We start from the raw sequence: 27107 nt of genomic DNA, 5'->3' as shown, positions 1-27107 counted from the left end.
CTCTTGAGTGATTCTATTGTTTTCTTTGCTTTGCCTCCCTGTTTTCCATTTCTTTGCCTTTTGTTCTATTTTGTGGGAGAATCCTTCGCTTTATTATTACATGTAAATTTTTTTTTTCTGTCTTGGCTGTCATCTTTCCAATTTCAGGGCTTTGTTCTTTAAAAATTTTCCGTTGCTTTTTGTATGCAGTATCTTTTATTTCAGCAAGACAGTTAAGAAATTAGACTCTGGAACCAGGTTTGATTCCTTTTAATGCTACTTAGTAGTCCTTTGTCCTTGGAAAAATTATTTAACATCCATGTGCCATAGATCTTTATCTGTAAATTGGGGATAATAATAGTACCTTCTTTGTAAGCTTGCATAAAAATTAAGTGTGATAATAACTATAAAGTGCTTGGAAAGGTTTCTGTGTCAGTAAATACTAGCTGTTATTTCTCTGAGAATGGTGGAGATCTTTTGAAGTTTTGTTTTACATTATTTGTTTTCTTTGCATACCTTTTCATCCCCTTTATTTTTGTCTCTGTCTTTTATTGAGTGGAGTCTTATCTTAATGTCTAGGGGATCATTAAAATGAATCACACCATTTTAAGTGTGTGAAACTAAGAAACTGTCCTAGGCTAGATATATTAATATGAAGCTTCACTAAAGGATGATCAGGCTTCACTGGAGGATGGCCTGATTTAGGTGAAATTTTTGTTTGTTTGTTTTAAAAATATTTTTATGGACACATCTTCATATAAATACAGTCCATACATGGTGTACAGTCAGTGGCTTACAGTATCATCACATAGCTGTGTATTCATCACATGATCATTTTTTAGAACATTTGCAAGGTGAATTGTTTTTTTGTTGTTGTTGTATCTGCCTTGGAAGGGGGAGCCTGGCTGCAGGGGTTGTTGAAACCTGACTGTAGAAGTGGATTGTAGGTCTCACCTTTTAAGGCTTTCCCTTAATTGTCTTGTTTTTGTTTACTACTCACTTTTGTACTGAATGACAAGAGTGTATCTGACTATTGTCACTGTACCTGACATCCTTGAGTCAAGGCCTCTCTCTTTCACTTTCTTCAGAACTAAAGCTTAGGTATCTTGTGGAGATGGGACAGAAGTAGTTGTTTTATTGCAAGAAGTGGAGGTAGATTTCTGGAGATCTGACTATACCTTATGCCCTTTTAACTATCTTCCTTGTTTTAAACGCTCTGACATACATGCCTCATTTATGTTTCTAATACTTCTAATTCCTAACCTTTTCAAGGCCCTTTGGGGAAAATCTAACTTCTCAATGAAACCCCCTCCGTGAGCACTTGGATTTCAACTTTTGAGCTGCTCAGTTAGTAACCCTTTGTTTGTCTGCAGTCTACCTTCCCAAGATTTGTCATACCTTGAACCCTGTTGCTTCTTTTTACATTCTTTGTGATTTGGTGGGTTTCTATCTTTTAAAAATTTAATTAACATTATTTTTGTTGGTTTTGGTGAAGGAACTGTTTGGTTACATGTTTTAAAATCTAGGGTGTATTTGCCTTAATTATTACATTGAAAATACGTGTTTTTTCCTTTTATTTTCTGTAAATAAAACATAATCTAACAGTTTTACCAAACATCTCTCAAGATTTAGAAATTATCCCAAGGCCTTTTTTTTTTTTTTTAATTAATAAAAGAATAAAAACAAAACAAAAAGAATGACTGACATTATCCCAAGGCCTTTTAATACTTTACTATGTCTTACTTGGAATCTGTACATTATCTTAGATATTAGTGTTATTTTTGTTAAATAAATTCTACCAATTAAGAACATTACTAGTAACTTTATTAATTTGCTCTAAAGACACACTGTAGTATGGTAGCCACTATCTACGTGTGGCTATGGCTGGTGGCTACTCTATATTGCACAGATACAGAACATTTCCATCATCCCAGAAAGTTCAATTGGGCAGCACTATTTATTTATTTATTTATTTTAAAATTTTTATTAATAAAACCAATCAGCACACAATATGAACATTCTTATTTTTAATCACATAGTTGTATAGATCATGATGATGATCATGATCATTTCTTAGAACATTTGTGTCAATTCAGAAAAAGAAATAAAAAAGAAAACAGAAAAAATTTCATGCATACCATACCCCATACCCCTCACTTTCATTGATCTCTAGCATTTCAATCTACTAAATTTATTTTAACATTTGTTCCTCCTATTATTTATTTATTTTTAATCCATGTGTTTTACTCGTCTGTCCATAAGGGAGATAAAAGAAGCATCAAACACAAGGTTTTCACAATCACACAGTCACATTGTGAAAGCTATACCATTATACAGTCATCTTCAAGAAGCATGGCTACTGGAACACAGCTCTACATTTTCAGGCAGTTCCCTCCAGCCTCTCTGTTATGCCTTATCTAAAAAGATGGTGTCTATTTAATGTGTAAGAATAACCTCCAGGATAACCACTGGACTCTGTTTGGAATCTCTCAGCCGTTGACACTTCATTTTGTCTCATTTCGCTCTTCCCCCTTTTGGTGGAGAAGGTGCTGAGTCTCAGCTCATTCTAGGATTTCTGTCCCATGTTGCCAGGGAGGGCCTCAGCCCTTGGAGTCATGTCCCATGTAGAGACAGGGAGGGCAGTAAATTTGCTTGTCGTGTTGGCTGAGAGAGGGAGGCTACATCTGAGCAACAAAAGAGGTTCTCCTGGGGGTGACTCTTAGGACTAATTTTAAATTGGCTTAGCCTATCCTTTGTGGGGTTATGTTTCATGTGAACAAACCCCAAGATTGGGGGCTCACCCTATTGCTTTGCTTGTCTCCACTGCTTGTGAGAATATCAAGAATTCTCCACTCGGGGAAGTTGAATTTTCCTCCTTTCTCACCATTCCCCCAAGGGGACTTTGCAAATATTTTTTTATTTACTGTTCAAATCCTTCTGGGATTTATCGAGGCATCACTCTGGACAGACCTGCAAAACCTCATGCCCTACTTAAGGTTCCATGTACTTATGGTGTTCGATTAAGCTGGGTAGCTCTATATTAAAATTTTATAATTTCCTTTAATTATGTATCTTATGTCTTGGATTAAATCAATACCAATGTAGTTATTTGTAATTTGTCACTAATATGAATAAAATCTTTTTGGTGTCTTTTGTTAATGAATTGTATTAAATGAAAGATATTATAAAGGAAGGTGGACAGATTACACATGGGAAAGAAGGGTTACCTTTGAGCTACATTTTGTCATCTGCTTTGTAAGGTTTCAAAGATTTTATTTGTATCATTTCATTTTAAGTACTTCAGATTCTGGGGGAATTGAGGCTTATTAATCAAGCTCATAATAGGTTAAATAGGGAGCTTATGTCTCCCTAGTGACCAGAATATTTATAATCTCTTCTTGGCCAGCATATTTATAATCTCTTTCTAGGCATTGTAGTAGAGAACTTGAAAAATCGAATTAGTAGTCAAAAGTTGATTTGGCTGAGCTTGGATTGGATCAGAGGGAAGAGATGGGATTGAGTTCATCTGGAAATGTTCAGTTGGAAAAACCTGGTGAATATTCTTGTCTTACCATAATATATACTCTGGAGGACCCCAAAACTCATGTCCTCTGGTTATCCTGTATCTCCCTTGCTAGTATAGTACTAAATATATGTGGGGAAATTCTTATCCATCTCCATTTTAATATTCTGTATGCAGAGTTCCCCCTTTATTCCATGTCATTACTTTTTTTTTTGGCATGGGCAGGCACTGGAATTGAACCTGGGTCTCCAGCATGGTAAGTGAGAATTCTGCCTGTTGAGTCACCATCGCACTGCCCTCTTTGTCATTACTTTTGAACATTAGGTCATAATTCACATGACTAGTTACATCCTGACCTCAAGACATGTTGTGATCATGTCTTAAGTTCCCCAGGTTTCTATGACATGTTTATAATCCTTTTCTTAGACTTGAGTGCTATAATAGGCTATTAAACTATTTTATGTTGATTTTGTCTTGTTGTTATTGCTGTTGGGCAACCATTTGTTGTAGAAAAAATAAAGGCATGCTGCTGGGTTTTATGGATTTATTTTATATCCTACTCTTTGCTAAATTCACGTATGGTTTTTTAAGTTTTCCAGTTTCCTTAAGTATTCTAGGCATACAATCACTCTATTTGCAAAAATCATTACTTTTTTCTTTTCCTTTCTTTTCTTGAATAGTCCAAATATTGTACAAACATTTGAAAAATTACTGTATTGATGTAATTGGTGATCGAGTCATCTTGGTCATCCCTGGGAAAGAATATAATGCTTCTTATTTTTTAAAAATTTATTTATTAATTAAAAAAAATGTAACAAACCAAATAAAACACCAACATATATAATCAGTAATTCACAATATCATCACTTAGTTGCATATTCATCATTTCTTAGAACATTTGCATCAATTCAGAAAGAGAAGTAAAAAGACAATAGAAAAAGAAATAAAATGAAAACAGAAAAGAAAAAAAAAGACTCTACCTACCACACCCCTTACCCCTCGCTTTCATTGATCACTAGCATTTCAAACTAAATTTATTTTAGCATTTGTTCCCCCTCTTATTTATTTTTATTCCATATGTTCTGCTCGTTTGTTGACAAGGTAGATAAAAGGAGCATCAGACACAAGGTTTTCACAATCACACAGTCACATTGTGAAAGCTATATTAATGTTTCTCATTTAAGTGTAATTCTTACTTGGTTTTAGGTAGGAAAGAAATGGGTACTTTGAGTACCCAAATGTGTTAGACCCATTGTTCTAGTTTGCTGGCTGCCGAAATGCAATATACCAGAAACAGAATGACTTTTAAAAAGGGGATTTAATGAGTTGCTTAGTTTACAGTTCTAAGGCCAAGAAAATGTCCCTGTTAAAACAAGTCTATAGAAATGTCCAATCTAAGGCATCCAGGGAAAGATACCTTGGTTCAAGAAGGCCAATGAAGTTCATGATTTCTTTCTTAAGTGGAATGGGCACATGGAGAACACAGTCAGAGTTTCTCTCTCATCTGGAAAGGCACATAGTGAACACAGTCAGGGTTCCTTTCTCATCTGGAAGGGCACATGGCAAACATGGTGTCATCTGCTGTCTTCTTCTCCTGGCATCCTGTTTAATGAAGCTCCCCAGGAGTCATTTTCCTTCTTCACCTCCAAAGGTTGCTGGCTGGTGGACTCCGCTTCTCGTGGCTATGTTGTTCTTTTATAGGACTCCAGAAACTTATCAAGACCTACCAAATGGGTGGAGACATCTTAACAACCATTCTTGATTAAATCACATCTCCAGGGAGATGATCTGATTACAGTTTCAAACATACAGTATTGAATAGGGATTATTCTACCTTTATGAAATGGGATTTAGATTAAAACATGGCTTTTTTAGAGGACGTACATCCTTCCAAATTAGCACACCCATTTATATACCTTATTTATTTATTTATTTGCGTGTGCAGGGCTATTTATATACTTTATTTATTTATAGGCACTGGGAATCATGGCAGGCGAGAACTTTGCCTGCTGAGCCACTGTGGCCCGCCCTATGTATCTTATTTAGTTAAAAGTTTTGGGTTATTATCCCCATTTTTACTGATAAGGAAATGAAAGCTTAGCAAATAATTCACCATTTAAGTGGCAAAGCGAGTTTTAAAAGGACTAGGTATTGAGTTTTGTTGAATGCCTTTTTAGAGTCTCCTTCATTCCTACCTTATAGTGTTGTTGTGAAGAACTAATAAAATAACCCAATCCTAAAAAGATAATGCATGAAAGTGCTTTGTAAATCTCAGTGCAAAAGGTAGGTATTATTGTTACCTCTTAATAGCCTTATCTGATATAAAATGTTGGATGTGGTGCATTGAGTATGTGGTCTGCAAAAACAGCAGGAAGTCTCTAAATGTATAAAAAGAATGACAGTACAATATACATGCACACAAAATTTGTAATTTTAAAAAAGGACTCTGATGCTAAAAAAGAAAGGTTTTTGTTATTTTTATTTTTCCTATTTTATTGTAGTGACTTGGAAACATTTTGGTTCAAATATTTCTTACAAGAATAAAAATAGTTATATTTAATAGATATTCATATTACCCTCTGGAATTAAATTTGAATCCTCAGACATTTATTGAGTCTATTAACTTGATAGGAAAGTGATGAAGGATGTTTACCTAACAAAACAGTAAAATTGCAATGAGTTCGTAAAGACTAGTAGCAGAACAATAGTTAAAACCTAACCAAGAACTGTATACTATATGGCACTGAACAGAATACTAATAGTTACTAATACTAATAACTTTGAAATTTGGCTGCAATAGAAAAAAGATTATAGTCCAGTTTCATTTATGAAAGTAAATGCAAAGCACTAATAACAGATGGACACAAGGTAATTATTCATTTGGTACACTTTAGGTACACTTACAAAGGTCAGATTCAAGCCAGGTGTGTCTAACTGTACCTATACTGTCTTTGAAATGGTTCCTTACAGTTTGCTTTCCTTAATTTTAAAAAATTTTGGCTATACTAAATATGTTCCTTTGAGTGATAACATAATTATTTTTTTCATTTGAAAAATGAATATTTTAAAGTATTTTCAAAGTATGCATTATAGTTTGTTAAAATACTTAATGCCTAGCTTTTGGCCTGCAGATGTTTGATCATAGCCTGTTTCATTTTCATTGCGTTAGTTCCATATTTCTTTGCTTTCTTTTTACTGTTTCCTTGTAGAAACATTTACTGGTAATGGAATCCTTTTAAAGAATATATTTTTTCTTCCTCTTGCTGACTGTGAAGAATGAATGTTTTGCAGAAAGCTCTGGTCATAATCTGTAAGACTCTTTTCTGAATTGATTTTTAAGGGTATTTGTAGTATTTATTGAGTTATGTATTTTCAGATGAATATAATCACTTCTATGCAGCAACTTTCCCCTTGCTGCCACCATATTTTTAAAGACTGAAATGCTTTTCCTCTTCCTCAACTTGTTCTAGGTTGTGCTGTGAAGATCAAAGTCAGTGTGTTGATGTGAAAATTTTGCCATTATAAGCTGTCAACAGTTAAATGAAATATCAGATAGCCCACTGATTTTCCTTGGAACTAAGAACTTGGAGAACATATGCCCATCTATAACACCACCTTCCATCTTCCTCACATTTATTTTTTCATGATTTTCTTTTTTTTACTGGTTTCATCATTGTATTGAAAGATAGTTTTTAGTTACTCACATATGCGTAAAGTTTTATTAAGTCCTGTTCAATGTATTGCAAACATTTGATGATCTATGTAATGTCAGTTGATTTATGATGGTTTTAGTCAAGTCAGATTGCTTTTTCATTCATTTAGGATTAACATCACACAGAATATTACTTGTGTTCCATGACCATGAATTTTTTCCTTCACTGTACATAGTTTCTTTCCGATTATGTTTCATTTGTTATTAGAGTAAAATATTATATGTATATCATTGCCATAGTGGTACAAGAAAAATGAGATCCCAGTCCAAAAACTTGAGTTCTGTTGTTAGTGAATAATAATATGTTTATATGCAAAGCACATCATAATTTTACTGTCAAAAGATAGTGTCTTGAACAACGGGTGGCTTATGCTCTTAGAGATGAAGAACATAAGCAAATAGGAAGATTTTGTCTTTAAAAAAAAAAAACTAAAGAGAAAGGTTGTTTTCATTCAAGGGATTAGGCATCATACTACTATTTTTTTTTTTTTTTTTTTTTTACATTTTTACCTGAGACAAATAGGCTTCTTTTTACCGTCAGTACTTTGAAACTTACAAGACAAATTATACAAATTCTATAATGAAACTCCAATATACTCCTACCCACCCCAGATTCTCAGTCCATCAATTTTAACATTTTTGCACATGGCTATCATTCTGTCTGTCCACCCTTATCTGTCTCCCAATCTCTCCGTTTTCGGAACAGTTGAGCGTAGGTTGTATGCATCACATTCTGTGAGCACTTATTACTGCCATGTACATTTCCTAAAAAAAGAACATTCACTTATGTAACCACCTTTAGTACAATTATCAAGTTCAAGAAATTTGACATTGATATAAAGCTTATAGTCTATGTTTCATTTTTTCATAGTCTGATAATATTCCTTTGAGCCTTTTCTCTTCCCTTGTTAAATACTGTCTAGAATCATGTATTTAATTGCCATTGTCTCTTTACTTGCTTTCTTGTCGCAACATATATACAGCAAATTCTCACATCCTAATCACTCCCAAACATACCATTCAGTGGGATTAATTACATGCACAATGTGTGCCTTCATCACATTCCATTACTAAAATTTTCTCATCTCCACCCCCCCAACAGAGACTCTTCAAGAGACCCTTGTTATTCATTAACTATCATTTCTCCTGCAGCCTGTATTCTAATCTCTCTCTCTTAAGCATATATAAATGCTGATATTTTCCTTTTAGCTACCATGAGGCTTTAATTTAATGTCCTAAATCTGCAGCAGTCTTGTTTGCTTTGATATCAATTTAACATCAATAGTATACACAAACTATGTTCCTATACCTCTCCGTCCCTGCCTTTATGTAGTTCCTGTTGGAAATTACGTTTATACATTGTGAATCCCAAACTACTGATTTATCATCACATTTTATGCATTTGCCTTTTAGATCCTGTAGAAAGTAAAAAGTGGAATTACAAACCAAAGATACAGTAGTATTGGCATTTGTTTACCCCTTTTGTTACCCTTAGTGGAGAGCATATTTCTTCATGTGGATTTGACCTATTTGTTTCCTTTCCTTCAACCTACAGAACTCTCTTTTTCTTTTCTTTAGGCCAGGCCAAAAGTGAACTCCTTTAGCTTTTGTTTATCTGGGAATGTCTTAGTCTTTTCCCCTCGTTTTGAAAGATGGTTTTTCAAGATGTAGACTTCCTGGTTGGCACTTTTTTGCTCTCAGCTCTTTTAAATATCATCCTACAGCCTTTATGATCCGTGGTTTCTGATGAGAAATTGACACTTAATCTTATTGAGAATCCCTTGTGTGTTACACATTGCTTCTCTTGTGGCTTTCAGAATTTACATATATAACTGAAGCTGGAATTTCAGAGTTTCAGATGTAACTTTTGCTTTCAGCAGTTTGATTATAATATGCTGTGGTGTCAGTCTATTTGGGTTTAGCCTATTTGGAGTTCATTGAACATCTTGGATGTAATGTGTGTATGTGTGCAGTTTTCAGCCATTATTTCTTTGAATATTTTCTTTGTCCCTTTCTCTTTCTTCTCTTCCTGGGATTCCCACAATGCATAAATTGGTACACTCGATGGTGTTCTGTAGGTTCGTTCCTCAAGTTCTGTTTGCTTTTCTTCATTCTCGTCTTTCTGTTTCTCAGACTGAATGATTTCAGTTGTCTTATCACATTCACTGTATCTTCTGCCACCTCCCCTCTGCTGTTGAGCCTTTGTAGGGAATTTTAAATTCCTCTTACTTTGATCTTCAGCTGTTTGGCTCCTGTTTATAATTTCTGCCTCTCTTGATATTCTTTGTGTTTAACTATTGTTTCCCTGTTACTGAAGTCCTTTATCTGTTTTCTGGAGTTTTAAGGAAGAAATTTCTGCCATTTCTGTTGGTTGTTTAAAGCTTCTGTGGGTGGATAACTACCTAAAGCACTTCACTCTGCCATCTTGATCAGGGCTTATTCTGTCTTGCATAGTAGTTTTTTATCAAGTTTTTTTATTGCCACATGTAAATTTTTTATGAGATTAAATTGATTAGCTTTTTATGAGTTTTATATTATTTTCAGAAGGACATTCCTGATTCTGAGATTATGAATACAAAACAAACCCTACCTTTTCTCTTAATACTTTTGAGGTTGCATTTAAATTTTTGGTCTATTTGGGGTTTGTTTTGATGGGAGAAATATTTTCTAGATGACTGCCCATCATCATTCATTGAATAATACAAATTTTCCTCGTTAAGGTACATTACAACCTTATACTAAATTCCTATGTTTATTTGTGCTTATTTTTGGATTGTTTTATACCATAGATCTGTCTGTTTATGTACCATTATTATGTTTTAAAGTGACTATATAATTATGTCTTAAAATATTTTAGGACTTTTTAAGGAATTTTTATGATTTATTCTTTCTTGTTTATTTTTCCACATTGTGTTTGTTGGTCAGGGTTCTCTAGAAAAACAGAACCAAGAGGTGATATCTGTTAATATGAGATTTATAAATATGTCAGTGCAACCGTGGGAATGGAAGAGTCCAAAACCTGTAGGGCAGGTAGTGAAGCTGGAGGCTCCGATAATGGTCTGGATATACTCCACAAGCGAGGCTCCCTGGCTGAAGAAACAGTGGAAGAGTCTCTCTTCTTCCTTAACAGCCTTCAACTGATTGGATTATCTCATTGTGAAGGACAGTCCTTAATTGATTGCAGATGTAATCAGCCACAGATGCAGTCAACTGATTGATGACTTAATACACCAGCCTTCTAGTTCATCAACCAGCCACAAAATATCCTTGCAACAATGTTCATGCCAGTGCGCTTACATGACCAACACCTGGACATCATCACTTGGCCACGTTAACACCTGAACTTAACCATCACACATATGAACTTTAGAATCATGTAGTGTTTTTAAAACTGTGGTGTTTTAATTGGGCTTACATAAATTTGAAGATTAATTTATGGAGAAGTAAAAATCATTAGAATGCTGCATCATCTTAGTTGAGAACATAATATACCTTTTCATTTGTTCTTTTGTTTTTTTGTACCCCTTATTGGCATTTAATTTTTTTAATAGTTCTTATTTTTTAAAGCTTATTCTAGTCATTTTATTGTGTTTGTTATTATAGTGTATTAATTTTGTATATAGCCACTTTTCTAAAAAAAATTTTTTTTTTTTTTTTTACATGGGCAGGCACCAGGAACCGAACCTGGGTCCTCTGGCATGGCAGGCAAGCATCCTTGCCTGCTGAGCCACCGTGGCCCTGCCCTAAAATTTTTGTATGTTTTGTAATAGTTTATAATTTGTTTTCCTTGTTTGTTTCCAGGTATCCAGTCACATCATTTACCAACAATAATTTCATTTCCTCTTTTCTGTTTACTTTTTTCTTGATTAAGTACATTGACCAGCACCTCCAGAACAATGATGAACATTTGTGATGAATAACGGACATCCTTGTTTTGCTCTTGGTTATATTGTATTTCCAGAATTTCCTTGTTATGCATGATGCTGGCTTTTGAGTTGACATTGTTTATATCTTATATTAAGGCATAGTGTTTATTTCAAAATTAAAAAAAAAATTTAAATCTTAAACTTACAAAAATGTTGCAAGGGCAATATAAATACATTTTCTCCTGATTGATTTGAAGGCGAGTTGCTAACTTGCTTCCCACCAAATACTTTAGTGTTTATTTCCTACAAACAAGTACTCTTTTATATGGCCACATATAGCCATCAAAATAAGGAAATTAACACTTACACATTGCTGCCATCTAATCCTCAGGCACTTCAAGTGTTTTTTTTATTTTTAACATGGGCAGGCACTGGGAAACAAACCTGGGTCCTCTGGCATGGTAGGCGAGCATTCTTGCCTGCTGAGCCACCATGGCCCACCCAGCACTTCAAAGTTTTGCCCATTGCCCCAGTAATGCTATTTATAATGTTAACTCTAGTCCAGAGTCAGGCTTTGCATTTAGTTTTCATGTGTCTTTTTTTCCCCTTAATTTGGTACAGTCTTTCCTCAACTTTCATGACCCTAAACTTTTGATGATTACAAGCCAGTTAATGTAAAATGTCCCATAATTTGAGTTTGCCTGGTGTTTCCTTACGGTTCATTTCAAGTTAAGCATTTTTGGCAATAGTAGCTCAGGGCTGATATACCCCTTTCTAATCTTTTTTGTTTTCCCTTTCCAGCCATCTCCATTTTTTAAAAAAAAAATCTTTCTATGTAATTCCTGGCCTTCTATTTTTATAAAATGTTTGACTAATCAGATATATGAATTGATAGGATAGGGAAGAAAGAATACTAGGAAAATAGGGAGGTAATGGGTTGATTGAGGAATGAGTCACAGTAGTGACTTTAGAGTATAATAAGCTGGAGTTTCATAATCATCCAGGACTGATGATAGTGGCAGAAAAGTTACAAGTAGTCAAACGAAAAGGAGAAGAAATAGATGATTTCATTATTACTCTGATAGCACTGAGGAGATTATTTTATTAAAGCCATTTTCAGGAGTATAAAATTCTGTGCCAGATCTACAAGTGAAATCATTGCCCTCCCCCACTGTGTGGGATGTGATATCCAGGGGTGACTGTCTCCCTGGCAGCTTGGGAGATGACTTCCAGGAATAAATCTGTCCTTGGCACTGCGGGATCAACAATGCCATCCTGATGAAAAAGGGAAAAAGAAGTGTTACAAATAAGGTATCAGTGGCTGAGAGTTCAAATAGGATTGGGAGGCTGGCTACTCTTGAGGGTGCTCTTACACAAGCTTTAGTTAGACATTGCTGCCTACTCTTAATTTCCCCCCTCAACCAGAACCATTCTAGCCAATCCTAAAGAACACCTAGGGCATTATGTAAGATTCTACAAAGATTCTAAGCACTAGGGTAATTCTCCAGAAACTTACAAACTCCAGATGGGTCCCTGAACTAGATAAGTCCTGAAATGCAGAGGGGCCAGCCTCTCCAGAACATCAGCTAGTTCCATTCCCCTATCCTCTATTATTGACAACCCTTCCAACATGAAAAAGTTAGAATGGGCATACCCAAATACCCCTAAAGAGCGAGAGAAAGATCAAAGGTGATGGTGGAGTTATACAGAGAAGGTAGAGTTTAACAAATGAATATGATTGCTGAATCAATATATTGATACCTCTTTTGATACTTCTTTTAGTCTCCAGTATCTTAGAGGAGCTGAAAATCAAAACCTAAAATTGTGGAATTGTAACCCATACCAAACTCTGAAGTCTGTTCTAAACTAATTGTGATGTGCTTTGACCTTTGAACTTTATTGCTTTTTTGTATATTTTATTTTTTTATAAGAAAGAAAAAAAGAAGAATTGTGTTTGTAGAATGTTGGCTTGAAGATTGATTTCAAGATCTTTTTGCTAATTTAAATATGTAAAGGATGCAGAAAGTGTTTTTGTTAAGGAAAAAATGCAGAATGAGAAACAGGAATGTGTAGGACAAAATAGATGGTTATAGAAAGTTGTAGAAGTTTTGTTGGAAGAGAATTGAATTATTTGTGATTAATGTTGACTAATAAGATTTTTTAGTTTTATAAGATTTTAAATAGTTTTCTTATCAGATGTATCTTCATGCAAAACAAGAATTTGGTTTTCACTCTGTTAAAATGACAATGTTTTCTTGGATTATTTGTTTGCTCTTAATGAGGAGCTTTAAACGGTTTTTTAACCATCTGAGTAATCTGCCTAGATGACAAAAATTCTATGTCTTATCATACCAATATACTTATTGATATATATGTTGACCATCTTCTTCCTTATTGTTTTAGACAGTGCCACTTCACTTTAAAAAAAAGTGTCTTTTTAAATCATGTTAACTCCTTTATTTACTTTCCATTTTTGTCACCTTGATTAAATAAAGAACAACAACAATAAAATTCTGTGCCAGAGCATTTGTTTGGCCAGACAAGTTGAAGTGCCATTTCTTTTGACAAGATTTTCATTTTTTCAGCTTTAAATGCATGTATTGTTATTTTGCTTAGGTAAAGTAATGATCTATTTGCAGAATGTATAATTTCAAAAGGTTTTTTACTTTTTTTTTTTTCGCATGGGCAGGCACTGGGACTCAAACCCGGGTTTCCGGCATTGCAGGCGAGCACTCTGTCTGCTGAGCCACCATGGCCCCCCCTCAAAACGTTTTTTTAATCATTAATGTTTAAATAGATATTATAGATATTTTATGCCTTTTTCTTTGTATAAACAATTGAATTATTTCTAAGTTATTTAAATTATTCCAATAAGATAAATATAATCCTTATTTTAATGTTAATGCACATTTTAAGAACTTATTTAAATGAGAAAAAATCATAATAGAGTTGGATCATATTAGAGTTGGATTTTACATTCATTATGGTATGAATAAATAGAAATGAGTCTCCTTCATTCAAATAAGTAGAATTTGTTTTAAGGACTCATTCGTTACACCTGAATTGGACAGCCTCACAATTCCTTAGGGTATCCTTAAATGTAAAGTTCTTACTTAAATGGAAAACACTGTGGAAATATAAATAACACTTAGTAGGTTAATATAACAGAAATATGAGAATACTGAGGTTCAGAGCTATCTTTGAGGTCTCCTAGATAAACCTACCCTGCTCATAGGAGTTACTTTAACAAGTTAGTGTTTATAATCATATTTTAGATTCCTTGGATGAAAGATAATTCTAAATGTCTTTTTAATTATTCTGGTAAACCAAACAGCTTTTTCCCATTCCCTCTGTTTTATGGCACAGTTTATAGTTTGCTGTAGTTTGCAGTTTACTGCAATTTGTATTTTGTTTCATGTTAAATTGTAGGCTTTTAAAAAGTAATTATTTGAAGGGGCCAGGAACTGTTGCTGTTGGAGGCCTGTTATCTCTGATTTGCCTTTTTCCAACTTTCACTTTCCTTTTTTCTGCACATTAAATTTTATGTGGGAATTGAGAAAAGAAAGCTTTTCATTATTGTAGGAGAGATCCCAGATAAAATCACTAAAGAGAAGGAATGCATCATGAAATTTAAGTATATGGTGAGACTCTTGGCACTTTTAATTGGCATGGGGATTGTAAGAACTCATGATTTTACATTTGCCCTTTTACTTATCTTTACTCTTTATAAACTAGAAACTCCCTCAGTGTTTCAAAAGATAAATACTTGAGCAAAACAGTAATTAATGTACCATCTTGTCTACAAAGAGTTAGAAACTCCTAGAGGATAAGGACTGTATGTTGTAGCATCCCTAGTCTAAAGTTAGGTGCATACAGGTACATGTTTTTTATTTAATTAGGCTTAGGCCTTTTTTTTTTCCGTTGTAGTCAGTGATTTTCTGTATATACTTTGTGAGAGATACATAAAGAAAATGTCTTGTGCTAATTGTCCTACCTTCCAAAAGTTCTTTCCTTAACTGAATTTTTTAAAAAGTTCATCTGGTCTAAATTGAGTTTTGTCTTTCTCCCTCCTTCAGGCCCAGATTGCCTTCCTTCAGGGGGAAAGGAAAGGTCAAGAAAATTTGAAGAAGGATCTTGTGAGGAGGATTAAAATGCTGGAGTATGCTCTTAAACAGGAAAGGTAATTCAGTAACATTGAAGATAGTGTTCTTTTAAATGACTGAGTAATTTTTCTGTCATTACTTAAATTCAAATTTTAACATTTTTCCCCCTATTCCGTCTTTCTTTAAGAAACGTACGTACTTCCTGAACTGTCAATATCCATTTCTTTTTGGAGTTGAAGAAGTGTTTGAATTATAAGGAAATTTCCGTAATGCTTATTTCCTTTTCCTCTTATTGAGATATTTTCTTAGAAAAAAGTTGCTCTGGTAGACTCATTTGAAAATCTTTTTATAGACTTCTAAAAAGTTTTATTCCTTGGCTATCATCTAGTCATGTATGTCTTTCCAGAAGCTAATGTTACTTTTCTATTTTGCTAGTGTCTAAGATACTCAGGTAACTAACCTTGGATCGTGAATGAGAGTTTTTGAAATTATCAGATGAATTAAATTTGTATGCTTTAAAAATCCACATGGTGTTTGGATTTTTGACAGCTTTTTGAGACAGTTTTTGGGCTTGCATGTACTTGATAGATGATGTCACAGTTTTATATTTTGGTTAATTTTTGATGATCATTTGGAATATTTTTCTTATTCTTTTGAAGTTCATGAATGGAATGTTTTGCGGAACTGCAAAAAATAGCGTTTAGTAGATATTTATGAATTTCAAGAAATAGATATTTATTAAAGCTTGTGTTTGTCTTCATGTGGAATATATAAATGACGTAAGAGATTGGAAACAGGTTTGCCTCTTAATGAAAAGTAGGTGATTCTTTTCATACCTTGAGAGGTTGAAAGCTGTATTAGGGATATAGGAAAAAACAACAACTTTTAAAGTATATATTTTGGGAATATTTAAGTATTTAAAATGGTTAAGTTGTATGTATAACCAGAGAGAGAGAAAAACAGTAGGTTAACCAGGCTTTGAGACTTAAAAACTAAGTAATTTGTTAAGTATTGCAGAACTGTAGGTCTGTGATTCAGATTGCTCAATTCTGCTGATTTGAAGCCTATACTTATTACCAGTACATTTTATTATCTTGTATGCCTAGAGAATTGAAAAATACAAATACTAAAGTAACCAAGGAGAGAGTGTGTGTGTATCCCTTATTAAATATATTCATCAGTTTATCCTCCAATTTAAGCTCTGTACTGGAGCTTAGTATGAGGATAGATGACTGTTTTTAAGGGCTGTATCAGGAAACAGACTAGTAAATCATAAAAGTACAATGAAGTATTATTAATCCTATGATAGAAGACTGTGCCTGTATGGGGCACGGTAGGGTTATAAAGAAGGGAGGGGTTATTACTGTCTGGAGGGTGGAAGTAGAAGGAAGGGCATTCAATGAGGAAGTAGAAGTGAGGGCATAATTAGAGCAGGTGAGACTTGAACAGTATCATAGAAAATGAGAAGGTGTTTGCCAGACAGATAAGATTCAGGAAATAGAGAGGACTGTTAGACATGAAGCAAGGCAGTTTGGTATGTTCAGAAATTTGTAGTCATTGTATATGGAGGGTAGGATATGAGTTGTGATTGGCAAGAGATTATATGGGGGAAGGTGTGGACAAGAGCCAGACCATAGAGAGTCCAACCTATTGCATAATAGGAAACATTGACAGGTAAAACAAAATAAAAACAAAACAAATTTTTAAAAAATAATTTCAAACTAGTAGAAAAGTTGCAAGAACTCCTGTATACCCTTCATCTGCATTTACCAATTGACGACATTTTGCTGTTTACTTTATCATGCTTGCTTGCTGTCTATCAATCAATTTTTTATATTGTTTTTTGCCTGAATTGTTTGCTACTGAGTTGCAGATATCATGCCCTGTTTACCCAAGTACCTCAGAGTGTCTTGTCTGAGAGTAAGAACATTCCCTCATTTACTTACATGATTAAATTAAGGAAGTTGAACATTGATGCAATTCTGTTCTGTAATGTAATCCATACCAAATTTCACCAGATCTACCAATAATGATTTTGTTGTCATGCAGTTGAAAGGTTTTAAGCATGGAATAGTCCAAAACAGGTTTTAGAAAGATTGCCCTGATCTCAATATGAAGGATGGACTGGAAAGGTATATTATCTATTAATATAGACAAGAAGACTGTAATAGTCTAGGGTGAGAAATGATAAGACAGTAGCTGCTGAAATAGAGGCAACATCAGCTAGGAAACATTTCAAGTAGAAAGAATCCATAAAATTTGGAGAATGATTTGGTATAGGGGGTGAGGGAGAAAGATGATTTAAGAATCATCAGATGATTTAAGAATGACTTCTAGGTTTCTGGCTTGTGGGACTGTGAATTCTGAGTGAAATATTTGGAAGTTATCAGAGGGTTTACAGATAGAGAATAAGAATTTAAGAGCCAATTGGTGGAGAGATTCATAACTATGATTGTAGATTTGGGAGCCATTAATATTGTTATGGATGAAGTGATAGGAGTAGTTGAGACAAGCAGAACAAGTATTGTGGAAAGAGAAGAGAGAATTAGCAAGAGTCACAGAAGTAGTAACATTTGAGGAAAAGGCTGAGGAAGAAGCATCAGCAAAGGAATGATTAGAGAAGGAGAAAGCTATATTTTGGAAATAAGTGAAAGAAAGAGGGAGTCAACAGTGTCAGATGCCAAACAGAATCCAAGTAAGTTGTACACTGCAAATAATCAATTGGATTTGGCATTTGGAAGATTGTTGATATCCTTGCCACAGTAGCTTCAATGAAGTAGCAGGGATGTAAACCAGATCATAGAGAATTGAGGGGTGAGAAGGAATAAAGTGGAGACAGATACAGTTGCTTATTTTTCAAGAGATTGAAGTTTGAAGGACAGAAGAGATAAGAAACTGGCTGGGTCTAGGGAAGATTTTTATTTTTCCTTAACTAATGGGATGCTCCTGGAAAAGAGTCACTGATTTTGTATCCTTTGAAGAATCAATTGGGATTATTACTGAAATAATGACATTTAAGTATATAAAATTAAAGAGTCAGAAAGCATTTCTTTCTCGCTTGGTGCGCTAAAACATCTCCATTCTTTTCACTCTGAAATCATTTTATGAAGCCTTTAATGCCAGAAAATTTTAATTTTTTCTTAATTGAGGAAAATTCCAAACACAAAAATAGAGAGAGTAGTATAATGATCTCTTTTGTACATCTCCAACTTTAACAGTGAATAAAAACAATCTTGTTCATCTTAGTCTATTTTAGAGCAAGTTCCAGACATCTTATGATTTCACCTGTAAACACTAAGTAAGAATATGGTTTTTGAATTGCTATGTTATTGATTTTTTAAGGATCCCCATTGTAAGACAATTTGAAATGAACTAATATTGAGTGACTCTTTAACATTACAGAAGTATTATATGCTTAGCAATGAATTCATCAAAGCATGCTTTAAAGTGTGATAAAATTTACAAAGTGAGGAAATTCACATATAAATTTTCAGGACTGTAGAAGTGTATAATCTGAGGTTTATTCAGGAACTTCTATACAGAAGAAACGCGAATATATATATAAAATAATATTTTGGAGCATTTTTCCCATTACTTTCCCTTTACTGCCACTTTCTTTTTATCTGCACTACTATAATAACTGCATTCATTATCTTCAAATTCTAATTCAAGTACTAAGCATACTGTTTGTTGTTCCCTGACTTACTAAGTCAAATGGTATTCCTTCTACGTTTTCTTTTCTTACTGAACTACCCTCTCTATCAGTCCGTTTATCTTGCTGGAAAACTTTTTTTTTTTTGAAGTGTAGCTAAAATCTCATGTGAACTTCCATTCCTTGATACTGCTTTTGACAGAATTTAGATAATCCCTTACCTACATAACTGTGACACTTGATATCATAATTCTTTGATTATTTATCACATTTCTGACTTATTCTCATCCTCTTGCCTCTACTCTTAACTGACTGCAAACTTTTGGTCATTCCCAGCAAGTAGTATGGTGCCTGGCACATCATAGGAATTCAATTAATTCAACAGTTAATTGAAGTTAATCAGATTATTTTTAACATCAGCATTTCCCCCCCCCCCCCACTTTTTGCAAGCATCAGCATTTTAAGATGTGAATTGGATACTCTGCTGGTTTACTAAAATTTCTGGAGTGCAATATATCAGAAATGGATTGGCTTTTACAAAGGGAATTTATTAGGTTACAAATTTAGGTTAAGTCCACGAAAATGTCCAAATTAAGGCATACCTGAACTCTGAAGAAAGGTTGTTGGCATCTGGAACACCTCTATCATCTGGGTGGCACGTGGCCAGCATCTACTGGTCCCTGCTCCCAGTTCTGTTGCTTTCAGCTTCTGATTCTAGTGGCTTTCACTCTGTGACCTGTGAATCTTCTCTTAGCATCGCCGGTGTAGTTCTTTCTCTAAGTGTCTGTGGGTCCTCTCTTAGCAAACTCCTGGTCTCATCTCTTAGCTTCCTTTGGCCTTCTCCAGGTTCTGGCCCTTTCAGTTTTTGTGGGTCCTAGCTTAGTATCTCTGGGAGCATTTCTGTCTCCAAGTGCTCTGTCGCCCAGCGTTTCTCCCTGAGCTCTAAGGGACTCCAGTAAGTAGATTAAGACCCACCTTGAATGGGTGGGGTCACATCTCCATAGAAACAACCTAATCAAAAGGACTCACCCGACAATAGCTGTTCCCCCACATGATTGGATTAAAAGAATGTAGGCTTTTCTGGGGTACATAACAGATTCAAATCAGCACAGATACTTCATTATATTCCTAGCTTAGGAATTATAATAATAGGTATAGAGACAAAGCTAGAATGAGATTTATTAAGTATATTATATATTATATATTTATGCTGTGTTATCCAGTAAAGGCCAAATGTGAGGTTTTAGTTGCGTGTTAGAGTTTTTAGACATGGTATTTCCTTATTTACCTTACTGTCAGAATGAGACAGAAAAAGAATCAGGAAAAAGAAGAGATTGGTAGTGAGTTGAAGTGTTAACACAATAGGAAATAATATGAATGAGAAGGAGTTTTAGTGTCTTGTCTTCAAAAAATGCTGTTAAGCTTGAGGAGGTTTCTGTAAAAATATTTTTCAGTGAATTTAAAAATTCAATAGGGAGACCCTGTTTTAAGGAATACAACTTGTGATAAATACAGCATTTCTTTATGTATCTTGTCTCTTATTTTTGATGAACTATTAAAGCATGTCATTTTTGTTACAGTTATATATTTTTTGTCTCTTTTTTTGTTAGCTCTGCTGCAGTTTTCCCTGCGGCCACTAGAATGCACTATAATGCAGTTATTTTGTGTTTGGAAACAAATATTTTAATATGTATAAAATAAATTTTAAAAAAGAAATAATAAATTAACTCCATACTGGAAGATGGCGGCTTAGTAAGACGCGCGGATCTTAGTTTCTTCTCCAGGACACCTACTAGGGGAGTAGAAACGATACAGAAAGCGCCCAAAGCCACAACAGAGATAAAAAAGACAGCGTACCCCATCCTGGAACGGCTGGCTGGCTGAGAGAAGCAGCTCGGGTGAGATCGCCGAGGCGCGCGGGCCTTACCGGGCGGGGTGGCAAGCGGCCGGAGTTACTCCCTTCCCCCTTCCCGGGCCGGCTGGGAGAATTGGAGAGGCGGTCCCCTGAAACAAAGACGGCTGGCGCACACACCACGCGCAGCCCCCGGACCAACTGAGAGAATTGGATCGGAAAACCCCAGGCCGCGGAGAACGGTGACGGGTGGGGGAGGCCCCTTCCAAACCCGTGACTCCCGGGGAACGTGCACTCTCTCGGGCGGGCCGCTGCCGCTGGCGCCCTCCCGCCACGCTTGTTGCCCAAGGCCGACTAGGAAATTCGGACGGGCTCTTTCCCTGGCTGCGGCGACCAGCAACCCTCCCTGCGTTCGGACCCCGGGCCGGCTCAAGCCGTTTCGGCTAGCGAACCCCCAGGACGGCGAGAGTTTTCCAAAGTTTAAGGTCCCACAGCACCTTTTACTGGTGGGACCCGCAGACAAACGTGTGCCACGAGCGCCACCTACTGGGCAGGATAAGAAAAACAGAACCCAGAGATTTCACAGAAAAATATTACAACCTTGCTGGGTCCAACACCAAGAGAAATCTGAATAAATGCCCAGACGCCAGCAGCAGAAGATAACTGTCCACGCTCAAAAGATTGAGAATATGGCCCAGTCAAAGGAACAAACCAATAGCTCAAATGAGACACAAGAGCTGAGACAACTAATCCTGAATATACGAACAGAAATGGAAAACCTCTTCAAAAATGAAATTGATAAATTGAGGGAGGACATGAAGAGGACATGGGCTGAACATAAAGAAGAAATAGAAAAACTGAAAAAACAAATCGCAGAACTTATGGAAGTGAAGGATAAAGTAGCAAACATAGAAAAAATAATGGATAGCTACAATGATAGATTTAAAGAGACAGAAGATAGAATTAGTGATTTGGAGGATGGAACATCTGAATCCCAAAAAGAAACAGAAACTATCGGGAAAAGAATGGAAAAATTTGAACAGGGTATCAGGGAACTCAAGGACAATATGAACCGCACAAATATACGTGTTGTGGGTGTCCCAGAAGGAGAAGAGAAGGGAAAAGGAGGAGAAAAACTAATGGAAGAAATTTTCACTGAAAATTTCCCAACTCTTATGAAAGACCTAAAATTACAGATCCAAGAAGTGCAGCGCACCCCAAAGAGATTAGACCCAAATAGGCGTTCTCCAAGACACTTACTAGTTAGAATGTCAGAGGTCAAAGAGAAAGAGAAGATCTTGAAAGCAGCAAGAGAAAAACAATCCATTACATACAAGGGAAACCCAATAAGACTTTGTGTAGATTTCTCAGCAGAAACCATGGAAGCTAGAAGACAGTGGGATGATATATTTAAAATACTAAAAGAGAAAAACTGCCAACCAAGACTCCTATATCCAGCAAAATTATCCTTCAAAAATGAGGGAGAAATTAAAACATTCTCAGACAAAAAGTCACTGAAAGAATTTGTGACCAAGAGACCAGCTCTGCAAGAAATACTAAAGGGAGCACTAGAGTCAGATACAAAAAGACAGAAGAGAGAGATATGGAAAAGAGTGTAGAAAGAAGGAAAATCAGATATGATATATATAATACAAAAGGCAAAATGTTAGAGGAAAATATTATCCAAACAGTAATAACACTAAATGTCAATGGACTGAATTCCCCAATCAAAAGACATAGATTGGCAGAATGGATTAAAAAACAGGATCCTTCTATATGCTGTCTACAGGAAACACATCTTAGACCCAAAGATAAACATAGGTTGAAAGTGAAAGGTTGGGAAAAGATATTTCATGCAAATAACAACCAGAAAAGAGCAGGAGTGGCTATACTAATATCCAACAAATTAGACTTCAAATGTAAAACAGTTAAAAGAGACAAAGAAGGACACTATATACTAATAAAAGGAACAATTAAACAAGAAGACATAACAATCATAAATATTTACGCACCGAATCAGAATGCCCCAAAATACGTGAGGAATATACTGCAAACACTGAAAAGGGAAATAGACTCATATACCATAATAGTTGGAGACTTCAACTCACCACTCTCATCAAGGGACAGAACATCTAGACAGAGGATCAACAAAGAAATAGAGAATCTGAATATTACTATAAATGAACTAGACTTAATAGACATTTATAGGACATTACATCCCACAACAGCAGGATACACCTTTTTCTCAAGTGCTCATGGATCATTCTCAAAGATAGACCATATGCTGGGTCACAAAGCAAGTCTTAACAAATTTAAAAAGATTGAAATCTTACACAACACTTTCTCGGACCATAAAGGAATGATGTTGGAAATCAATAATAGGCAGAGTGCCAGAAAATTCACAAATACGTGGAGGCTCAACAACACACTCCTAAACAACGAGTGGGTCAAAGAAGAAATTGCAAGAGAAATTAGCAAATACCTCGAGGCGAATGAAAATGAAAACACAACATATCAAAACTTATGGGACGCAGCAAAGGCAGTGCTAAGAGGGAAATTTATTGCTCTAAATGCCTATATCAGAAAAGAAGAAAAGGCAAAAATTCAGGAATTAACTATCCATTTGGAAGAACTGGAGAAAGAACAGCAAGCTAACCCCAAAGCAAGCAAAAGGAAAGAAATAACAAAGATTAGAGCACAAATAAATGAAATTGAAAACATGAAAACAATAGAGAAAATCAATAAGGCCAGAAGTTGGTTCTATGAGAAAATCAATAAGATTGATGGGCCCTTAGCAAGATTGACAAAAAGAAGAAGAGAGAGGATGCAAATAAATAAGATCAGAAATGGAAGAGGAGACATAACTACTGACCTCACAGAAATAAAGGAGGTAATAACAGGATACTATGAACAACTTTACGCTAATAAATACAACAATTTAGAGGAAATGGACGGGTTCCTGGAAAGACATGAACAACCAACTTTGACTCAAGAAGACATAGATGACCTCAACAAACCAATCACAAGTAAAGAAATTGAATTAGTCATTCAAAAGCTTCCTAAAAAGAAAAGTCCAGGACCAGATGGCTTCACATGTGAATTCTACCAAACGTTCCAGAAAGAATTAGTACCAATTCTCTTCAAACTCTTCAAAAAAATCGAAGTGGAGGGAAAACTACCTAATTCATTCTATGAAGCCAACATCACCCTCATACCAAAACCAGGCAAAGATATTACAAAAAAAGAAAACTACAGACCAATCTCTCTAATGAATACAGATGCAAAAATCCTCAATAAAATTCTAGCAAATCGTATCCAACAACACATTAAAAGAATTATACATCATGACCAAGTAGGATTCATCCCAGGTATGCAAGGATGGTTCAACATAAGAAAATCAATTAATGTAATACACCATATCAACAAATCAAAGCAGAAAAATCACATGATCATCTCAATTGATGCAGAGAAGGCATTTGACAAGATTCAACATCCTTTCCTGTTGAAAACACTTCAAAAGATAGGAATACAAGGGAACTTCCTTAAAATGATAGAGGGAATATATGAAAAACCCACAGCTAATATCATCCTCAATGGGGAAAAATTGAAAACTTTCCCCCTAAGATCAGGAACAAGACAAGGATGTCCACTATCACCACTATTATTCAACATTGTGTTGGAGGTTCTAGCCAGAGCAATTAGACAAGAAAAAGAAATACAAGGCATCAAAATTGGAAAGGAAGAAGTAAAACTATCACTGTTTGCAGACGATATGATACTATACGTCGAAAACCCGGAAAAATCCACAACAAAACTACTAGAGCTAATAAATGAGTACAGCAAAGTAGCAGGTTACAAGATCAACATTCAAAAATCTGTAGCATTTCTATACACTAGTAAGGAACAAGCTGAGGGGGAAATCAAGAAACGAATCCCATTCACAATTGCAACTAAAAGAATAAAATACCTAGGAATAAATTTAACTAAAGAGACAAAAAACCTATATAAAGAAAACTACAAAAAACTGCTAAAAGAAATCACAGAAGACCTAAATAGATGGAAGGGCATACCGTGTTCATGGATTGGAAGACTAAATATAGTTAAGATGTCAATCCTACCTAAATTGATTTACAGATTCAATGCAATACCAATCAAAATCCCAACAACTTATTTTTCAGAAATAGAAAAACCAATAAGCAAATTTATCTGGAAGGGCAGGGTGCCCCGAATTGCTAAAAACATCTTGAGGAAAAAAAAACGAAGCTGGAGGTCTCGCGCTGCCTGACTTTAAGGCATATTATGAAGCCACAGTGGTCAAAACAGCATGGTATTGGCATAAAGATAGATACATCGACCAATGGAATCGAATAGAGTGCTCAGATATAGACCCTCTCATCTATGGACATTTGATCTTTGATAAGGCAGTCAAGCCAACTCACCTGGGACAGAGCAGTCTCTTCAATAAATGGTGCCTAGAGAACTGGATATCCATATGCAAAAGAATGAAAGAAGACCCATCTCTCACACCCTATACAAAAGTTAACTCAAAATGGATCAAAGATCTAAACATTAGGTCTAAGACCATAAAACAGTTAGAGGAAAATGTTGGGAGATATCTTATGGATCTTACAACTGGAGGCGGTTTTATGGACCTTAAACCTAAAGCAAGAGCACTGAAGAAGGAAATAAATAAATGGGAACTCCTCAAAATTAAACACTTTTGTGCATCAAAGAACTTCATCAAGAAAGTAGAAAGACAGCCTTCACAATGGGAGACAATATTTGGAAATGATATATCAGATAAAGGTCTAGTATCCAGAATTTATAAAGAGATTGTTCATCTCAACAACAAAAAGACAGCCAACCCAATTACAAAATGGGAAAAAGACTTGAACAGACACCTCTCAGAAGAGGAAATATGGATGGCCAAGAGGCACATGAAGAGATGCTCAATGTCCCTGGCCATTAGAGAAATGCAAATCAAAACCACAATGAGATATCATCTCACACCCACCAGAATGGCCATTATCAACAAAACAGAAAATGATAAGTGCTGGAGAGGATGCGGAGAAAGAGGCACACTTATCCACTGTTGGTGGGAATGTCAAAGGGTGCAACCACTGTGGAAGGCAGTTTGGCGGTTCCTCAAAAAGCTGAATATAGAATTGCCATACGACCCAGCAATACCATTGCTAGGTATCTACTCAAAGGACTTAAGGGCAAAGACACAAACGGACATTTGCACACCAATGTTTATAGCAGCATTATTTACAATTGCAAAGAGATGGAAACAGCCAAAATCTCCATCAACAGAAGAGTGGCTAAACAAACTGTGGTATATACATACGATGGAATATTATGCAGCTTTAAGACAAGATAAACTTATGAACCATGTAATAACATGGATGGACCTAGAGAATATTATGCTGAGTGAATCCAGCCAAAAACTAAAGGACAAATACTGTATGGTCCCACTGATGTGAATGGACATTCGAGAATAAACTTGAAATATGTCATTGGTAACAGAGTTCAGCAGGAGTTAGAAACAGGGTAAGACAATGGGTAATTGAAGCTGAAGGGATACAGACTGTGCAACAGGACTAGATACAAAAACTCAAAAATGGACAGCACAATAATACCTAATTGTAAAGTAATCATGTTAAAACACTGAATGAAGCTGCATCTGAGCTATAGGTTTTTGTTTTGTTTTGTGTTGTTTTGTTTTGATTTTACTATTATTACTTTTATTTTTTTCTCTATATTAACATTCTATATCTTTTTCGGTTATGTTGCTAGTTCTTCTAAACCAATGCAAATGTACTAAGAAATGATGATCATGCAGCTATGTGATGATGTTAAGAATTAATGATTGCATGTGTAGAATGGTATGATCTCTAAATGTTGGGTTAATTTCTTTTTTTCTGTTAATTAAAAAAAAAAAAAAGAGAAGGGATAATTGGAGATGAAGGGATACAGACTGTACAACGGGACTGGATATAAAAACTCAGAAATGGACAGCACAATACTACCCAATTGTAATGCAATTATGTTAAAACACTGAATGAAGCTGCATGTGAGGTATAGGTTTTTTGTTTTTGTTTTTTTTGTTTTTTTTTCTTTCTATTATTGTTTTAATTCTTATTCTGTTGTCTTTTTATTTCTTTTTCTAAATCGATGCAAATGTACTAAGAAATGATGAATATGCAACTGTGATGTTATTAAGAATTACTGATTGTACATGTACATTGAAATGATTTCTAATTGTTTTGTTAATTCTTTTTTTAATTAATAAAAAAAAAAAAGTGAAAAAAAAAAAAAAAAAATTAACTCCATAAAATTTTCTTGCCACTTTTATTTAAAAACCTTAGTATGATCTGTACTCAGGCCAGTTGCTTTCAGTAAATGAAATATTTTTTTCTG

General features: G+C 35.1%; 1 protein-coding gene across 4 annotated transcripts in view; it reads left to right on the top strand.

Annotated features, from left to right (window-relative positions):
* The window catches only part of STRN (striatin), a 174041-nt gene that overhangs the window by 24435 nt on the left and 122499 nt on the right, over window positions 1–27107 (top strand). For 2 of the 4 annotated variants that reach the window (XM_077133979.1, XM_077133980.1), the window contains exon 2: window positions 15157–15260. In XM_077133979.1, coding sequence (XP_076990094.1) covers window positions 15157–15260 — 104 coding nt within the window. Of the gene's footprint in view, window positions 1–12275; window positions 12392–12576; window positions 12795–15156; window positions 15261–27107 lie in introns of those variants that run through there. The other 2 variants (XM_077133981.1, XM_077133982.1) reach the window with 2 other exon arrangements.

The sequence above is a fragment of the Tamandua tetradactyla genome, chromosome 17 (assembly GCF_023851605.1).
Source record: "Tamandua tetradactyla isolate mTamTet1 chromosome 17, mTamTet1.pri, whole genome shotgun sequence".
Classification (NCBI taxonomy): domain Eukaryota; kingdom Metazoa; phylum Chordata; class Mammalia; order Pilosa; family Myrmecophagidae; genus Tamandua; species Tamandua tetradactyla.
This window is presented reverse-complemented; position numbering and strand designations above follow the sequence as displayed.